The 19,963-nt window shown below is 36.7% G+C and overlaps 1 protein-coding gene across 8 annotated transcripts in view; it reads right to left on the minus strand.

The window, feature by feature from the left end:
- The window catches only part of ST18 (ST18 C2H2C-type zinc finger transcription factor), a 205,937-nt gene that overhangs the window by 19,648 nt on the left and 166,326 nt on the right, over positions 1-19,963 (minus strand). For all 8 annotated transcript variants that reach the window (XM_080578717.1, XM_080578713.1, XM_080578714.1 and 5 more), the window contains 3 exons: positions 18,043-18,254; positions 8,786-9,031; positions 2,664-2,779 (listed from right to left, as the gene is read on the minus strand). In XM_080578717.1, the coding sequence (XP_080434843.1) occupies positions 2,664-2,779; positions 8,786-9,031; positions 18,043-18,254 (574 nt within the window). The remainder of the gene's footprint in view (positions 1-2,663; positions 2,780-8,785; positions 9,032-18,042; positions 18,255-19,963) is intronic.

Genomic DNA, 19,963 nt, shown 5'->3' on the forward strand with positions numbered 1-19,963 from the left:
ATTCATCATTACCCATCTCATAACTATTAAGACACTACAAAAAAAAAAAACTAACAAAACTTACATAACAATTCTAGTTTTCAATTACTACTTGAAACATATATGGACAAGAAAAAATAATCCTATTTCCACAATGCAAATTAGCCAGAACCTTATTTTTTGATCTATGTAATGTGAAACCACCATGGTTTGCATAGATTTTTCAGTTATGATTTGTATTCTTGAAAGGACAATTTCACTATTGCTACCAATTTTTGACAGCAATTCATAAATCCTAGAGCTGAAGTTTTGATCTGACCTTGTGCGTAACAAAGACTAAAGAATAATAATATCCCAAATCATTCCCTCAGTCTCTGACTAAAATAAAGCACCTTGTTTAGAAACACATCTATTCTTTATTTGCTGAAGTAAGTGAGAAATAGGTATTATGGTTGTGTGTTAAACTAAAAGCACATCAGCTGAAGTTCAGAATGAGCACATTTTCCTGACATGTTTGACCTGGAGCAAATGTTAGAGCTGCTGTTTTTCCTCAGCCCATCTTTGGTCATAGCACTGAGCTCATTTATCACATTGGGTCTTGATTTATCATATCTTGCCTCTGCAAGAGGGCAAAGATGGCAAGAAATGCAATTTGTGTGTTGAGGGGGAAGAATAGGTGAATTAAATGTACCTTTCTATAGTATTTTAAGCCCTCTAACATTAGTTCTGCAGAGTCACCTTTTAAAGGGCTCTGTCTTCTTTCACTGGGCCCATGGTTAAGAAGGTCAAGCCAAAAGCTGTACAGAAGCTTTTATCTAGTGCTCCCTGAGTAAGGAATACAGGAGATCCTCATCTGGCTATTTCTTTTGAACTGACAGAATGCTATGAACATTTTTAAATCTGTAAAAAAGACTTAGGAGGACATGAGTCTTATTTTCACAGCCCATTTCAAACTGAGTGATGCAGTTTTGGTCAAGAGAATTAATATGGAAAAAAAAAAAAGAAAAGAAAAAAAAGAAAAAAAAGAAAAGAAAAAAAAGAAAAAAAAAAGAAAGCACATGCAAGGAGTTGGTATTCATACAATAGCTCACTGCAACTGAGCTAACAGTGTCAGAAAATTTTTCTCCACAAGTACTTATGTCATTTTAACAGCTTCCTCATGATGGAGCCACCTGTACTGGATTGTTCTGTATGAGTTCTAAGTTCAGTGAGATCAAAGAAATGCAGTCTGATCCCTATATTGCCTATAGAATCTGCCGATGCATTAAAACTTTTTTATTTAATTTTCTGGATGGGTATATTTAAGGTACCTCTTTCTACTCACCATGTGAAAATAATACACTGTAAGGTTATCACTGCTTTTGTAAACGTGGGGAATTATTATTTAGGAGATTAGAAATGTATTTTACAGACATCTCAAAACAGGTCAATATCACAAAGGAATAAATATTAGAAAAGAAAAGCTATTAGAGTCTTCAGCAAATAAACTCTCAGTGATTTTTGTATGCAACTGTTTTAGAGGTGGCAAAACAAACACGACCTCTAGCAATTTAGGTCATGAACTACAAGTGCAGATACAATGTGTTGAGTAGACAACACGCAGGCTGCACCGCATGAGGTGAAAGAATCACTCTTCACAGAAGCTTGCCCCAGGGAAATGTAATTTCTAAAGACAGAGGCAGATCTAACTGATTCAGTGCCACTGAGTCTGGGGAGCAGGACACAGGGTGACGGGATGCAACTTGTTTATTTATGGGCGATCCTGTAGTGATATTTTATAGACCATCATTACTAAGCTATATGGAATGCAGTTGCACAGAGAGGTATTCTGTTTGGGGGACAAAAACGAACAAACAAATAAACAAACAAACAAGTGGTATAAATTATTGCTAAGTCCCAGGTGGCAAAACAAACAAAAAAAAACCAAACAAAACTAACCAAACAAAACCCCCTCTATTGTTATCAAAGTGGTGTTGATGTGAATCCAGCAGGCTTTTGTGAAAAGCCTGGGATTTTAAAAAGTGACTAGTGTTATGAGCTGGCCGGGACAACTTTACTGAAAATATTCTGAACTGAAACAAGTGGTTGTGTGCAAAATGATTGAATAGAATTATCCTGATTTCTTTGCTGTTTTTGATAGCAAAATTTTGGAACTTAAGACTAAAAAGGTAGTCTCTGTAATTGGGAAAAGAGATCATTAACCTTTTCTTCCGGAGTGTGAATTTGTGTGTCCACTGGGTTTTCAGCAGGACAGAATGACTAACTCTGCTTTGAAGGAAGCAGATGAAGGAATTAAACACAGATTACCTACAGGTTGGAAAACCCTTGGGGCAGCTCCTTTTTATCTTGCATTTTGTCTTGTGAGGTTGACAGTTTTTCAGTCTGAGATATCCCCAACACTTCTGCACAAACCCTCAGCAGTAGAACTATAATGAAGACTTTCCAAATAAAGTTTATTTCATTACATAAATATTAGCACAGACTACCTGTAGCATGCTAAGAAAACTGTGCCAAACCTCACATCTACCCAGTTGCATAGCTACAACAGGGAGCTACCTGCAGTGATCAGTCGTGGAAGTCTCCCTGCTCAGCTCACTCAAATGTACTCCAAACCCACATTTAGAGCAACAGCATAGTCAGTATTTAGAAGGGCAGAGGAAAACATGGCATTTTTTGTGACTCACGTGATGAGTTCCTTTTTGAGATCTCTTGAATGGAGCTTGGGTTTAGGACTTGGTATGGAGATATCTCCTGGATATTTTTTTTCTTCCATATTTTCTGGAGAACTCACTGGATCTTTCTGAAATATTAGATGAGAATGTGAAAAAAAGTTTCTCTTGACAAGACCTTCCACATTTTCAACAAGTAACTTGAATGTCTTGTAAAACAAGTGTTTTGTGCCATAAGAAGTGATGAGGAGAGATTAAGAAAGTTTAATACATTAATAATTTCAAGAAATCATAGGTAGACTTTTTAAAATGTTGAACTGTATACTTGTGAAATTGTTTCTGAAAGTAGATGCTGTTTTAAGCTGTACATAAGGAAAATCAGGTTTAGATTTACATAACGCTGATAAAGATCAAAGAAAAATACACAGGGAAAATTAAAGTGGCTTTGGAATAAATGGAGCCAAACAAGATTTCAGCAAGTATATCCTTGATTTTTCTGTGCAAGTACCTCACTGAGTTTTGCACACAAAGTGAGTACCATTGTGCCATATTGTGTTACAAAATTATAATCATAAAGTTATTGTACATAAAAATATATAAATGCAAAACTTTATAGGTTTGTAGAATGCAATGATTTGTCTTATGCAAAGAGAAGATTCTTGTTAAAATAAAATCTTCAGAAAAAAACACTGACATTTTCTTATCAGCAGGCTGGAAAGGGTGGTTATTGATTTCTACTATTTGTAGATTAAAATCATCACCATTACAAGGCTGTTTGATGGATGGTATAGACTATGGGTATTAAGTCCTTTGGGAAGGCATTTTGGAAATCCAGAGCCCTGAAGAATTTACATTTTCATTTTCTGAAACAAAAAGGTCCTTGACAATTTCAAATAGCATTTTATATTGTTTTGAGGATTAATGTCTTCAATTATTATTATTTTTATGAACGCTAAATATTTCCTTTCTTGACGTATGCTCTGTGGATATTGTGTTATTCAAGAAATCTCCAAAACCCTTAACATCATTTATCAAATCTCTATAAATCCCTGCTGGGAATTCATGTTCTGACTTCACTCTGATACTCAGGCAGGTAGCACCCAAAGTTTACCGCATGTAGGAGCAGAAGCTGCTGCCTGCGGTTAAGGGGAGAAGCTTCCAGTTTCTGCTGAACTCTCAGTGTTGGTGCTGTAGATGCTCTGGGCTTGTGCAGCTGATGAATGTGCCAGGACAGAGGGGCAGGGATGTCTGCAGAGCTGTTAAGCACAGAGTGGAGAGCTGAGGAGAATCTGGACTGAAAAGGGAGATTATGCCTAACGGGACTTGTAAGCTCTGCGGGGGTGTTTCTTCTGATAAAGCTTCCATATGGTCCTCAATTCTGGCAGCTCATCTTTGCCTGTTTGGAGACTGGATCCTCAATATGACTTCCTTCTGCTTTCTGATACTGGCTACCTACTGCCTACTATATCTCACACTATACATACATATAGAAACCGTGCCATATTATTGATATATCAATTACTACTGATTATTGGAGCCACATTTGTGGGGTTACTTTGGGATTAATCTCATCTGCTACAAATATAGAAAGCAAAAATGCATATCTTATTTTCTAAAAACTCTTCCATAGTAATTATCAAATAAATCTTTAAAATATAAAAGTAAGCCGATATATTTCATGTTCTTAGAATTTTATTTCTACAGGAAAATTTCACAGAAGAAGTAATACAGAAAATTAAAAAACAAACAAACAAAAAAACAGTATTTCTAAAATGTTCATACAGAAATACTAAATTGTTGAACGTCCTCCATACGTGGTAAACCAAAATGCTAAAGACTGAAAGTGGAAAAAGGAATGAGTTTTATTCAGGGTTCAAGAAACCTGAAAGACCGTTTTGGAACATCAAATTAAACATGGCATAAGGGGGTGTTTTTGCTCCTGCAATCTGCAGAAAGAGGGTTCTAGTTACTGACTTTGTCTTCAGACATGTTCAGACCTGCCTTTCTTACATATATGCAAATGAAAGATTCTACAGGGATTATCACCATTGTAACACCCCATAAAATCAAAAGCTCCCAAAATAAACCAAAAATTGTGACCTTCTGTTGCCAGGTGAAAGAGCCCAGATGTGAAAATAACCCCAAAAACTCTGAGTAAGATTATTTCCATTTAATGTAATGGAGGTTGAAGAAGGCTGGCTTGTTAGTTGTGCACATTTCCTATCAACTCCAATAGGCTGTATTTGTATTACTGAACTGAAGGCTAATGCTGTGTTTCTGAAGACTTAGTGCATGCCTCAGATGAATCTTAACAAAGTATGAAGACTGGGCACACACCACCTTCCTCCATCTCTTGTCAAGGGTCCATCTGAAAGGAGCCAGGTATAGACAGTGGTGGAAAGACCACTTGGACGCTCTAGTGGGCTCCTGAACTTCATGATGAACCTCAGGATACAACTGCAGCCAGCAAGAGTACCTACAACTGATCATGCTGCAGGGTTTCCTACTATTTTCAGTTATAGCTTGTGTTCTTTATCTCAAATGGAAGATTTGATGAAAAAGAAACTTCTGTGTGTGAGCTATTCATGTCACTGTTTGATACCTGCTGCACAGAGAGGACTGACTATGAATTGTACATATCAGGACTTGACAAAATATGACAGTATTACATTTGATATACACAGCTTCATTTAATGATGTTCCACTGAATGTTTAACAAAAGTAAGATGGCAAGATTAAGGTTGACATAAGTATTTCCACTGCCACCAACATAACTGATACTAAAGAGTTTTGAATTGCAATATTTTCATTTTATATCTTTGAAGGATTTTTTTTTTTTTAATTTTAATTGTGGATTTCTTGAATTAACTTTTTGAGATTAACTGTCGTATTTTTTAAACCAACACACATACATGCAAAAAGGCCTGCAAAAAACTTCATAATAACTGCTCCTTTGAAAAAGAAAAAATCTCCTAAGGACCAAAGTGGTAATACAGTTTGCTTCCTGGTTAATATCCCTTAGTATATCTCTAAGGAATGAGATATAGATATATGGATATTTAAACAGATGATTTATTCAGCATTGCCTTTGCAGCTTGTGAAAGACTGCTATTATTCAATAAGTATAAAATCATCAGATGTGTAGAAGATGCAAAAGGAAGACAGCACAACGGGAATGCAAGCAGAAGAATATTAAAACTCCACCTTTCTTGGCCTTTGAGTGTGGCCCAGAAAGGACCACATCTATTTGACATGAGCAGCCCTAAAGACCAAGTATTTCTTGGCCTCCACACTTAGGACTGAGCATTGAGCATCATGCCTTGGGCTGTGTGCTTCCCCAGAGATTTAGCTTGAGATGGAGAGGTAAGCCCTTGGAAAAACACCTTTAGTGCTTCCCACTTTTTGGTCATTTAAGTGATGATCATGACAGCTAATCAAGGCCAAATATATGGATATATATATTTCCTTTGCCATTTCAACAGATTTATAATTAAATGTTATTAAAATTCTGAAGAATTCCAGACTAAAAGGAAAATCAGAACCAGCCCAATCAGTTCAAATACTACTATTTTCTGTAGAGCATGTGTGTATTCACGCATGCACACTACAGAAAGCAAGCAAGCAATGAAACCCCATTAATGTACAGATGGAAGTTTATATTGATTTCAGCAAAGACCAGAACATAATGGTAACATGAATAACAGATAATAGCATCTGGCACTTTTAACATTTTTAAGCCCTGAAATCTTTGGAGAACTGACAGTTGAACTAACTGACAGCTCTAGTTATTTCTCGACGCTTTCCTTTTGGAGAGATTTTGAGCTTTTTCCAAATTCAGATTTTTTTTTTTAAGGGGGCATCTGGACAGGCTATTTCGCTGAGAGAGAGAGAGACAATATTTTCTGGAAATTACCACCAAAATTAAGCAACTGTTGTGCATATGAACCAGATAACAATGAATTAGAAATAGATATAATCAGTCATTTTCTTTGCATGAGGATAACTGCCAGTCTTCGGTTTGCAAAACAGAGCCTCTGGCCTTGAGATCACTGGACTTATAGACATTCCCTGGGATAGCAAAAGCTCACAGAAGAAGTCTGGGTCCAGAACCTCCATTAGGAACAAACCATACAGTGTCAAAGCAAAGAGTGCAAGGGGCAAGAGAGCGTGAATGGGCATCTTTATGTCCTTTTGGGTAGTATGCTGATGCCTCCAGTTCCTTGTACCAGTGCCAAAGAAGCAGGCAGCCACCTATCTCAGCTTTCTGAAAGTCCAGCAGGGAGCAAGGGGATGCAGAGATGCTTCTATTGTAGCTCTTTCTCTGAGCTGTGGTGGTAGCAGGGAGGAAGAATGGAATGACAGGCACCCTGCCAAGTCTGTGACACCAATTGATCCCCTGCAGCAAGGCAGTTTTCTCAAAGCTGGACATGCTTATCCATTATGTGGAATGAAGGGGGCCTTCAGTCTACCACTTCATATAAAATGTGCTCCAAAGCCCTGATATGGGGACCATGCTCTCAGAGCCTCATGGCTGAGGCAGAGAGCATCATCAGCTCTGCAGAAGTTACAGAAACATACTCGTCAAGACAACCCTGCCTCCAAGAAATGATCCACCATGGTGCAAATGTCTCATTTTGGCAGGTCTCTACCTAGTGCTGACAGATTTTTGTTCTTTTTGCAACTAAATTGTCTTTTATTTCCAGGTGTTTTTGAAATTGGAAGCCTGAATCCCCCACCCTCAACCTTAAACAGCTTTACCCCGTCTATGTCTTTTTAATGTGCTAGTTTTGGTATCTGAAGAAGAGATAATTTCATAATTATTAAAATGTTCAAATACCATTATTTAATATATAAAACTAAATGAGAAGGAAATGTATTTGCAGATGAATAAAAACTCCAAAGTGGGACATCTTTTATTCTACTTCAGAAAACTATCAATCAGGCTTGTTTATGTTAATTACCAAGATTTTACCCAATTTGACTGAAAAGGTTCTGATGGTCCCTTTCTAATTTTAGAAAAAAAAAAGTCCCCCATGTTCAGACAGTCTCAAAAAAAAAAAAAAAAAAAAAGGGACAGAACCTGCCAGTATAACAGAAGAAAAGGACAGAAAGACAATAGGAAACTATGCTACCATGTTGCCAAGATAGGATAAATAGACATAAATAGACATGACAGAGCAAATTATAAACAAATTATAACAAAACCAAAATGAAGACCATTATCAAGTTGGAAGTGGCAATCTAGAAGATTAGCCATGAAAAATGCAAAGTTACTAAATAAAACCATTTACTGAAATTTTAATTGCTCATCTTTGCTGCATTTTCAAGTTTGAGCTTTTATATTTCCTTGGATAGGTTGAAAAGAGAAGACATCTGTATGTACTCATATATTTTTCCCATGCTCTTTCCGTATGGGATAAAAATCACCACAATCGGTGGAAAGTATTTGTATATCCTTCTGTGCTACTTGTAGCCAAAACCTTCAGGAGTTACTAGCAATACCTTTATTTCTGAATTTATGCTCTCCATCTGACTTCTCAACCATTAGACTCACATGTGAGATCTAAGATTCACTGGCAGAGATTTACTGAAATACATTAAAGGTAAAACAAAAAGTTCCTCACTGAAAGAATACCATAGGCAAGGGTCTAAACATGTGTTTAAATACTTGGATATTGAGTTATCTAGAAGGATAAAGAGCGGGAGTGAAAAAAATATGTTTCAACATGAAAAGACTACCTTGGCATTTTTTGTTTTGAGTGCTAGGTCATTTGTGTGTATGTGCTACAGGACTGAGCCATTAGGAAAAAAAATTAAGAAACAGTCTTTAATTGCGCATGCCTTTGATTTCCTTATCTTAGATGCTTATAGGCATTCACAACCCCTATAAAAATGCATGGTTGTTGTTTTCCATCTCCGAAAGTAGGCTCTGAGAGCAAGATCTTTCAAAATGAGTAGTTTTTTATTGTTGTTGTTTTTCCATATCCAACAGAACATTAAAGCTAACTCAATGTTCAAACTTCTACTGTAGAAATAAATTCCCTTTAAACTTCACCAAACTGGTCATCCCAAAGACCACCATCTGACCACTTATCCATGGGAAAAAAATCACTCAGAAACTGAAAAAAAAAAAATACCTCTTTTTCTTCTTCTTTCCTGCCATGAGTCTTGCTGTAGTTGATTGGTGTATCCCAGCCTTCCTGCTCACAAAGAGCCTGGTAGAAGGCTGCATTTACCAGGATACTGCTTGTTTTGAAAGGAGATGAGGAAGGAGTGGGAAGTACTGTACTGGAAGAACTGAGAGGCGTAACTTTGTCTTGGCTTCGGTTCTTTTTCATGCTCAAATCCAGAGTGCCATTTTCATCCACTTCTATCTCAGCTCCCTGACATGCAACAGGAAACAGAGACATGTTTAGATACGGACATGGTGAGGCTGCAACATAACCATGTGGTGCTTTTAAAGGATAAATATAAATGCTTGCTTTTATTTAAATTTATCTGAATCTAAAACCAGCTTTTCGATTTATATCAGTTATTGTCCAACTCTTAGGCAGACTTAAATGTAGCTTCAGTAATGGTGTCCCTGCATCTCAGCTTAAACATAGTAAGCAGAATTTAAATAAGATGCTTCTAAACCATAACCTATACACCCTAAATCTAGTTTTATTTAAAAAAAGTTTAGCTCTAAATCTTCTTGATCTTTTTACTCTTACAGAGAACTATGACCCCAATTCACTGTTAAAAGCATTAATGCATTGTTTAGGTCACCAACAGCATTACTATTACATATGCTCCCTTCCCCCCACACCCGGAAATATTACAACATCTGCATCATGGGGGAGAGGAGGAGGGGGGAAGAAATATGCGTAAAAGAAACACAGTATGAGATTTTTTAACTAGAGTTTCATGCATCACTGATAATAACATGTTGCCTTAATCATAATTTGGCTTGGAAATGACCTTTAAAAAATTTTCCACAAGACATGGGCTGGACTAGGCCACTAAGGCACAGTTCTGCACTGAGAGTGCTAGACTGGGAGCCACAGGATCATCTTTAGAAGGATGTCCCTGAAGGAGATCTCCAGTATGAGTCAACACAGCATTTGCTACTCTGGGAAGCAAAGCAATCATCAGCCCCTGATTGTAGGGCATTGTTCACTTTGGAGAGAGACCCAACTTCTATTTCTGGGCTGGAAGAACATCTCAGAGCAATTCTTGCTCATAGGAAGGGACAAGGGCTGCTTGGCATTAAGAGGAGGACCAGGGAAGGAAAGCTCCCTGTTCTGCCTTCCACAGAAAAACAGTAAAACCTCTTCTTGGAATGACAAAAGGCTTCTGAAAGTGCAACTTACTAATGGAAGCAACAAAAAAATTCACATTATGCTCTCTAGTGTGTTGTGAGGACTCACCCAGAGTTTTTTGTGTGTCAAGGGACCAGTATTTCTTTCTGCTTCTGGACACAGGCCCAAGTAGGCTTTTGCATGCCCATATCATCCTTGAAGAAGATAAAAATCTTCTTGCTAATGCTCATTGATGAGATATAGTTCCTTTGCTCTCTCCCCATGGAAAGATAACTAATAACCTGCTGGTGATTTTACCACCGTGAACTTCTCTGTGGATATTGCAGTTCCATTCTAGAGATAATTGCCAAGATGACCTTTGTTTAGATTTATTTTATTTTTTTTTATCTTCTTTTTCTTTCCTTTCTTTTTGATCTTTTGCTCTTGCTATTTCAAAACACTGTCTGGAATTAATGTGTATGTCTTAAGCAGGGAGCAACACTGCATATTGAAGTAAAGGTAGGGATGAGTATAAGATTGGTCTGCGCTAGTGACAACAGTTATTAAAGTCAAGTAGGGGAAGAGGTGAAAAACATGGCTTCTGAAGGAACACTCATTGTCTAGTTGTATATGTTAACCTAAATAAATTGGAAAATATACAGAACTATAGAGTTAAATGACAAGGTCATAGAAAGTAATATCCATGTTGAATGCCATATTTAATGCTGCTGTGTCTTCCTGTTATTATCATCAGTACTATTTGCATCACCACGAAGCTCAGAAGATGTTTGGCAATTTGGGGCTAAATGTGAAACTTAGGAGAGAGTCATATAAACCCACACAGAGCCTTCCTAACTTGAATAATATAAAAGTAAGCCTGTATCATAAATGAATCACTTACATCTTCTGTTTTAAAACAAAAAGATATGCCCAGAGGGCGAGTTTTCCCATTTTTTTTAGACCTCTTTCTTAGGAAGGGGTGAGACTCCAACAGAGAGAATCCCTTTCTCTTTCTTCCTATTAGCTATTGCTGGAGCTTAAATGATTAGTCTATCATTTAATGGTTAAAGATAGGGCAGTCAAACTTATCCTTACTTAAGTTTTCTAAATACAATTATGATGAAACAGAGAATTCTTCCACTGTGCTGAAAAATGTGACATGGCCAACCCAGCTGGACTGAAGGCACAAGCTTCCTTCATGCAGCCATGTCTTCTACCACTGTCAGAGGCGACTCATTTAAAGGTGAAATGCATCTGATGGAATATTTCTAATCAGATGAAAACTTTTGGTAGGAGATGAAGATTGAGGGCTTAGTGATCTCTCCTTACTCAGGGACCCTGATTCTATTTTGTGTCCATGGGCCTATGACAGATGCCCACCTAGACTGAAGCACTACCAAGCCATCTGCTTTTCCCCAGTTCAGAAACTCAGACACCTCTTATATTTGCTTCTCCTGCATGATAAAGTTCACATTTCAATCATACAGCTTAAAGAGAGAGATGTTTTATTATATTTATGGGAAGTAAATACACTTCTAATATGTTCATACTAAGACGCTTTGGTTATATCTTTCTGCCCCTTTTTAGTAAATAGTTTAATCTCCTGTGATAGTTTTAAGCCCTGAATTTGACAGTGCAGCTTATCCTGGATAATAACTTAGTAACCACAACATCTTATGCCATCTGTATAATATCAAATACATTTTTATACCAGCATTAATAAACCTTAGTTACAAAAATCCAAGATATTAACTATATCAGTGCCAAGAGCACACTCCAGGATCTGACAATAGAGCTCTGCCATGATCGCCCCAGTGTTTTTTGGCTTCCTAGTTGATATGTAACTATAGCAATGAAACAGAGCTACAGTAATCAAGTTTAATGACCAATGTAAAGTAAAATGCTAAATATTGTAGTTGCTGACATTTTTCATAATAAAAAAACTTGGGTTAAGTCTGCACAACCAACATTCACATAAAATTCCAGACCTCTGTGACAGATGGCTTAGAAAAGGAAGCCATGTGACTGGGCTGCAGTAGTTTTATAGTGCAAAACCCATAAATAGTGCAGATTCTCTGTCACTGACAAAATATCAGCTACTCAGAAGGCAACAATGACAACAAAAAAGACCAAAAGCAGTCAAGGTTCCCTCCTTGATGAAACTGCATAGAAAAATGTCAGGAAACATCATTTCTGAGAAACAGTTAGCATTAGCTGCAACAAGGAGCTTTGGGTGATAAGCAGAACATTTTACTAATGTGGATATTTAGAGGTTCCTCAGCACTTTCCTGAAATTCACATAGAAGTTGGGTTGTCCAACATGTACCTAATTCTGGTCAGGAAAGGCTGGGTTGTGTGTTTGTGAAGTAGAGTACAGATGGGGTTTAAGTGAGCTCACAGATGCACACAACAATTAAATATAGTCATGGAAAAATATCCCCTTTTGCCCATCACAGGATGGATCACACGTTTACAGCATGGCTTTTTATTCAGAACCGTATAAAATAGCTCTCACTTTGCTGCATTCATAGTAAACTCCAAATGGCAGAGCAAAAAGAGAGGATGGTCAGAGCTACTGCTCCAGTTTTCATTCCGGCTCTCATCCCACCCTCCTCTCAATATGTCTCCTTTGCTTGTTTTACCATGTTTATTTTTACATTAATTTTAAAATGGAACTAAAAAGACTAAAATGGCAAATGGCAAAAAAATGCTAGAGCAATGCTATGACATGCTGACAGAAAATGGCACTTACTGTGCTTAGCTAAGACTTTTAAAGGCTATGTTCTTAGTAGAAGCAAGATCTTATTACTGTTGACTCTAGTGCATGCAAGAACTGGCCTATATGTACCCATTTATCATGACATATTTAAAATATAGCTACAGAAACAATGTATATTTTTCTGATTCTTCCTTAAAAATGTAAATAAAGTAAGGATGTGAATGTAACTTATTACATGTGAATGTAACTTATTACTTATTACTAACATATTAGTTTACAGCTGTATGAATTTTTGGAGCCTGATTTTGATCTTATTTACATTTACATTTATACTAGTGCAAACTAGGGAAAAATCCACTAAAACAATGAAGAAAAATCTACAAGGGTGAGAGGAGACATACAGTAATTAAATTCAGGTTACTCCTTATCTACTCCCACATCAGTGACAGTGCAATCACCCCCACAGGTTTTACAAGCAGCTGGAAAAAGAAGTTCAGAATGACAAATGAGAGAAAAATGACTGAAGTGTATTTTCTTTATTCCATGACCTATTCAGTGAAAAGATAAGGTACAAGTAGTACTCTATGAAGAATATGCATCTAAAATGAACACTAATATAAATTTGTACACTAAAAAAAATGGTTTCTGTCTTCTTCAAATGTTTAGAGTCAAGCTTTTTGTCAAATATTTAGTCAAGTACTTTAAAGTTAAGTTTTTTCAGTCTCCTTTATTTTATGACATAAATATTACAAAATATTTCCTAGTACATTATTTAGCCTTATCCTTAGAACTCAACTATATAAGCTAAAAATAAAGTATCCTTTTTTTTTTGTGATAAATTACTCTTGCATTTTTTCATACGTTTTTCACCCCTTCTATAGCTCACAACATTTAATACTCTGCAGTGTGTCTCAAGTAATGATTACAAGGTAAGCCTTATCTCATAGCTGGATCAGAAAGAGTGAATTGTTATGTCTGCATGAATCTTATTTTAAACCCGTGACCTTAGGGAGATTGTATCATTACATATAAGGGGTTTCATGTATCCTTTGGTTGGCATCAGCCATAGCACTTAATACTAAGTAAGTATAAAGAAACAACATTATCAATGATTTTGCATTCCCACTAGCAGTTCAGTCTGCATCAGAAAGCTCAAAAGGGCTCTTAACTTCTGGTACTGAGAATAACTCTGTAACTAGTACCTTGCCATGTATACGTACACTATTCTTAATGTAACTGCATCCAAAAGAGTACAATTTCTTCTATTCACAGCCAATAAGAATAAATGCATTTGTTACTCAGTTCTTCAGATTTAAATTTAAACTGCGTTCTTCTGCAGTAAACTAAAATACTAATCTGAATAAAAAGGAAAAAAAAAAAAAAAGAAAAAAAGAAAATCTGTAACTGCCTAGCAATGTTTGAGATACAAATGAAGTCACAGTTTCAGCATAGAGCAATTCACAAATTAAAAAAAAAGGCAGCCACGAACTTACTCAAGGACCAATATGCACAGCAGTAAAACAGAATAGAACCTATGATATTCTTGGCTGATTTTTCAACCTCTACTTAGGCTTTAAGGTATTTGGAATAAAGGAGTGCCTTAGAAATGTGCTAAGTACTAACTACACTGTTGAAATAATTGATGTAATTATCACCGTCATCAATATCCAAGAATGGAGAGATGACATCATTTTGTTCAAAAACAGAATTTGAACTTTAAACATTTTTAGCAAGTGTCATTTTTTGTTTTCTTTTAAAGCATAGTGTGCATATGCCATTTTGTCTAAACAGGTGGGAAAAGCACCAAAACATTCAACAAAATGTTTGGCAAGCAGTAGTGATGAGGATACAGATAAATTGCATTGCTCGCAACTACCTCTGTGAGATGTGAATGTGCTGAGGCTGTACATAGCAAAGATCCCTGGATGTTACAATGATGTAGACTCTTGCACTGTGCTAGAAAGTGCAGGCTAAGTGTTCCAATGGAGTCCTTCTGTTGAATTCAATAGGAGATGAATGAAGCTGCAAATGAATATGCAGACCAGGGTATTGGTTTGGCGTACAGACCACATGAGAATTAGCTGATGGTTGTAATATCCAGGGGAAACGTTTATAAAAGTTACAGGTGTCTGCACCTGTGGGGTTGAATGGCATAGACACTGTAACATTACTGTGGCACTTTTAAAAAACAGTATCAGGAAGTATATGATTATCTTAATATATTGCATACAGCTGATAGATAATTCATGGAGAAAGCTTAAGATCCATTTTACTGCCCACTTAAGAGTAAATGCATTCTTTAAATTAATTTATTTATAAAATAATAATTTTTATATAGAATTATTAGGAAAATTACATTGTTATTTGTAATTGTACATTGGTTCTCTTTGTGAAGTTCTGCTTACTGACAGCACTGTGAATGTGTCACCGGATTTCACTACCCTTGAAACAATTCTCTCTTTTTACTTTTTTTCTTCTCCTTTTTGAACTGATACGTAAGGAATGTGGGGACATTCCCTAATATAATTGAAAATCCATTAAATTAATGAAATTTGAAACTATGCAGTAAAAAACAGTCACTTTTTCATTTAAGTGTTATCTATATTTACAGGGAAGTCATGAACAGTCAAGGTAAAATGTCCAACTCTTACTAAAAATTTGGCAATGCTAGGAGGTCAAGAAGTAAAATCTGAGTGACAAAAAGAAAAAAAAATGACTTCAAGAAAAAACTTGTGCTAAAAATGTTTTGGTGTTTTCCCCATCTATTTAAACAAGGCAACATACACACTATGTGCCTTGAGAAAACAAGAAAATGACAATTGCTTGGAACGTCTGAAGTTGAAGTTCTGCTGTTAAAACTTAGAAACACAATATTTTGACAGATCTGACTATTTCAGATGTACTTGCAAAAGGTTTCCTACCATATCCTCTGCAGGCCCACTGGCCCTCGTTCTGTCACACTGGCTCCCATTTGCAAAGCGTAATGGCTTGGATTGGTGAGAAGCTACCTGGTGCTCACATAAGAGTAAAGGCCTTTACAGGTTAGGAGTTTTGATCTGCTAAACCAAGGATGATGGTAATCAGGTATTCTTTGGCAAGGAATGAAAGAATGTGGCAGGTGCAGAGCTGAGAGTTCTGATACTATGGAGCACTAAAAACAACCACCCCACACAAGGGTTTTCAGACCTGGTGAATGTGTGTATTATCAACAACAGGAAAAAGAAATAATTAAATCTGTAGTCATCTGTTGATGGTGTATTACTTGAGTCCAAACACTGAAGAAGTCCTCAGGAGATGCTTTTGATGATCTAAAAATATATAAGATAATCTAGCAGTTAAACATTTACATTTGTGACCAATACAAGCCACAAGACAATTCAGAAACATTGATAAATAGATGGTTGTATCTTTTAAAAATACCCTTAAGTTTGCTTCATATTTTAAAATAAGAAAACATCTTCACTGAAGGGAGTTTTCTAGAAATGTATTTCCACAATTTCCTGTTTGAGCCCTGAAAGTAATAAATAGCCAAAACCAAATAAAAACGGGTTTTGTGTGGTTTTGGCCACCAAATCTGTTTGGGGCTTACTTGCCTGTGTTCTAGCCAGAAGCTAATTCTGATTCTTCTGTCAGATGTTTTGTAGCAGTATGCCCTCCAGAAAGTCTGGCAAAAGTGGAGGCAGGCAGATAGCAAGGTATGCAGGTGATTTTCTTTTAGGCTGGATTCTTGGCTCTGAAAAAGGAGTAAGCTATGTGCCCCAAGTGTCCCTCCATATCGTTACTATTATGTTCACTTCCATTCAAACCTTCCCCATGATTTGGCAACTGTGAAGCAGGTATAGAGGAAAAAATCTTTGGGTTATGCCTGGTCCCTTTATTGCTCTTCTCTGGCAAGAAAGGTCTGTTGCTAAGGTCAGCCAAAGGCTGCAGCAGCCATTTAATCCAGCCATTGGCATCAGTTTTCATTTCCCTGCTAGAAGTCTGTATTGAAGACCAGTGGAAGGAGGTCTCTGCTGCAGCTATCTGGAACAGATCTGCCACCCGCAAAAGATTCCATGATAAATATTTGGGGTAGACAGTGTTACAAGGGATGCATGTGGACATATTAACACTAGAACATCTATTCTGTGGCACCTGACAACACTGGTTTCAAGACCCAAGACTCCACAAATATAAATGAAAGTCAGCAAAACAGGAAATACTGCTCTGCAAAGGAACATGACTTGTAAGAGCTGACAAGGTGTAACATTTATGGTAAAATAAGTGGTTCCCCTCAAAGGATAATAGTGAACCTCTTAGGAGTGGTGAATGGAGGCAGAACAAAATTTTTAAGCCAACAGCTACAGAAGCCACCTCTAGCCAGCCTGAGACTAGTACTGTAACAATCATCATAGAGTGACACTGACTTCCAGAGACAGAGTTCATCTGTCTTTTGGAACACATATCAAGACTCAGAGTTCCATAGCAGAAACACACCTGATATTTGGTGTCTTGATAAATACACCTCTTTTACTCCCCAATTATCTCTTCTCAACGTCTTGCAATGGCAAAAGCTTTCAAAAGTTTCATTGCAGTGGAGCATGTGTGACTTTAATGCAAATAAATAAACAACAATACTCCCATAATCATAGTCATAAGAAGAAAATCTTGCCTATTTTCATCAGCATTATAATACTATGTAATGGCACAGAAAATAAGGCTTATAGCTCACACAGTACCATTTGTAAATCACAAAGATCTGTGAGGAAATGCAGAGCAGAAACCAAAACATGAAAGCCACACAAACATCTATGATATTAGGCAGCTTTCCATTATGACAGACTTGCCCAAATTATCTATCTACGAACGCTGTTGGTCTGATTCTCCCCTCCCAGTAGCAGAAAGTACCATTTTACCAAAGTCACTCATTTCTCTCCCTATACCTTGTCAAACAAACTGTTATGAGCTCAGAATGCAACAGACTCTATAGGTGTAGTTCTGTTGCATTGCAAGCAAAATATCACCTTGATTAATTTATTTTTATTTTTACTATCCTCCAAAATGATTGCTAATGGCTGGATTCAGAGAGAGGAAAATTCCCTCTTTAAACAGATCTAACACATTATCTACCACAGATTGTTGCTGGATTTCAAATATCCTTCTTTTTACTTCCCACAAAACAGCCCCCTTGTATTTAATGCTCAATTATGAAAAGAGTAACAACATAATTCCTGCTATTTATTTATTTTTATCAGAACTGGTCACTACATTACTGATTTTTTCTCTGTCTCTCTTCAAAAGAGCATGCAAACAGAAGCCTCCTTTTTGGGGATTTAATGCAGTCACTAACATGAAAGACAGTTTATTCGCACAGTTCAGTAGCTAGCACACCCTCCAGGTTCTTGGACTACCCTACCTTGGCAGACAGACTCTGTGGTTTGTTGGAGAGGATCTCTGCTGCTTCCCTGCAGCGGGTGGAAAGGTTCAGGATAGCAGCAGCTGCTGCTATGTGGGTGTCTTCACTACATTGACCGTAGCTATAAGAGTTGGCATGGCAAGGGCTCTGTGTGTGGGCGCTAGCACTAGGCAGTCGATTAGAAAATTTCACTGGATTTGAAAAATGCTTTGCTGTTGAAGAGAGATTTGATTAGCAATTGCATATATGCGATTTTTCCCAATAAATAGTCTTGTTTCTCAGACTACAATTTTATACATTAAAATATTCAAAGAATACATTTAAAACAATCAATTTCCTACTGGTTCTAATGGTTTTCTGTAAAAGTGGCTTCAGAAACATGTTAATTTAATTTTTAGCAGAAAAATGACTTTGCAATATACACATTTTTCAACAAAGCATCTGAGACTTTTACTAAGAATTTTTTCATTCCTTAGTCAAGCATTAAATGCAACAACGTCTAAGGAAAGACTGAACAAAGATTAATGCATTATCAGCTGTGACCTGATGACACTGGTTGGCAAATGCAATTGCAAATATATCCTTATAAGGGCTTCCTCTTAGAGCTCTACTGTGTAAAAAAATAAAATAAGTGACTTGTCCAGTCTTTCCTAAAACAACATTGCTTACCCTACTTAAATTACCCTACTTAAATTAATAACTCTGTTATTTACATGGTTTTGTACATATGAATAAGGAGAACAAGATCGGTCTCTTGAATGAACTCCAAGTGATAGAAAAACATTACCTGTTAGGAGTATTCAGTCTTGTTTTTGTGGAAAGTTTAGTAATTTGTTTACCTTTTAATCAATTAAAAAACATACAAACAAACAAAACAAGGAAAAAAAAAAGAAACTGAAACAACCAACAATGAACATTCAGAATAAAAGTGGTCTTAGCTGACCTTTTAATGTTGGTTATCATTTGGAATAATACACAGATTCACTAGGCTAGAGGTCAGTTAAGAAGGAAGAACTAACAGGTGAACAGAAAAGCACTTTCACAGACAAAAGTGGCATTTGTGGTTCTGTTTTCTCCTCCATCAGCAGCACTTCCTCCAAAACAGGTAGAAAGAACTCTGCTCTCTGTTCTGGATTTTGGAGTTTAAGATGTCACTAAGTGATGCTGCGAAAACACAGCACAGTGATCTCAGCACTTAGTAAGCAATAATAATTTATTTTGTCTGTAGCTCTTCCAGTGTCATACAAAGATAGAGTAAGCAAAATCCAATTTCTCAGCCTACATCCAGATACACCAAGAACATTTCTGCATATAGCCATCTGCTTGCTACATAAAGATCTGAGCCCCAAGGCTCTGGATCCCTTTGTATGTAGAGCTTTGGATGAGTGCATTTTAATGATAAGACCTACACAAGACATTCAAGAAATCTTTCCTCAAACTTGGGATGCTGTACAAGAAATGCTTGTTTGTGTGCACTGACTGTAGCTGAATGCCGTGTTCGTTTTTTCTAAATACTGGTGGCACCTCAGTAGAGCAATACATAAGAGCTTCATGATTCAGCTTTCCCTTTCTCCAGTGCAAATGAAAAAGGATTTATCTATCCTGCTGTAAGACTATAGGACAAGTAAGAGGGTCTTCATTTTAGCAGTTACTAAATCTAATTTCAAATTAGATTTAAAGAGCAATAAGGTGCTTTTTCCCTAAAACCACCCTAAAATACAAAAAAAAAAAAAAGCAAGCTATGAAGGATGCCTGTTTTGTCAACAAATCAAGTTTATAAATGCAGAATCCACAGAGGACTAATGATATGTTTTTGGCTAGATACATATTTACATAGGATGCTGAACCAATCTCTACATCACAGCTTCTTATTGCCAACTTTTATGTTTCTGCACAAACGCTCACCTGCCATTTTACTTTC

The sequence above is a fragment of the Anser brachyrhynchus genome, assembly GCF_964034855.1.
Source record: "Anser brachyrhynchus genome assembly, chromosome: 2".
In the NCBI taxonomy this organism is placed as follows: domain Eukaryota; kingdom Metazoa; phylum Chordata; class Aves; order Anseriformes; family Anatidae; genus Anser; species Anser brachyrhynchus.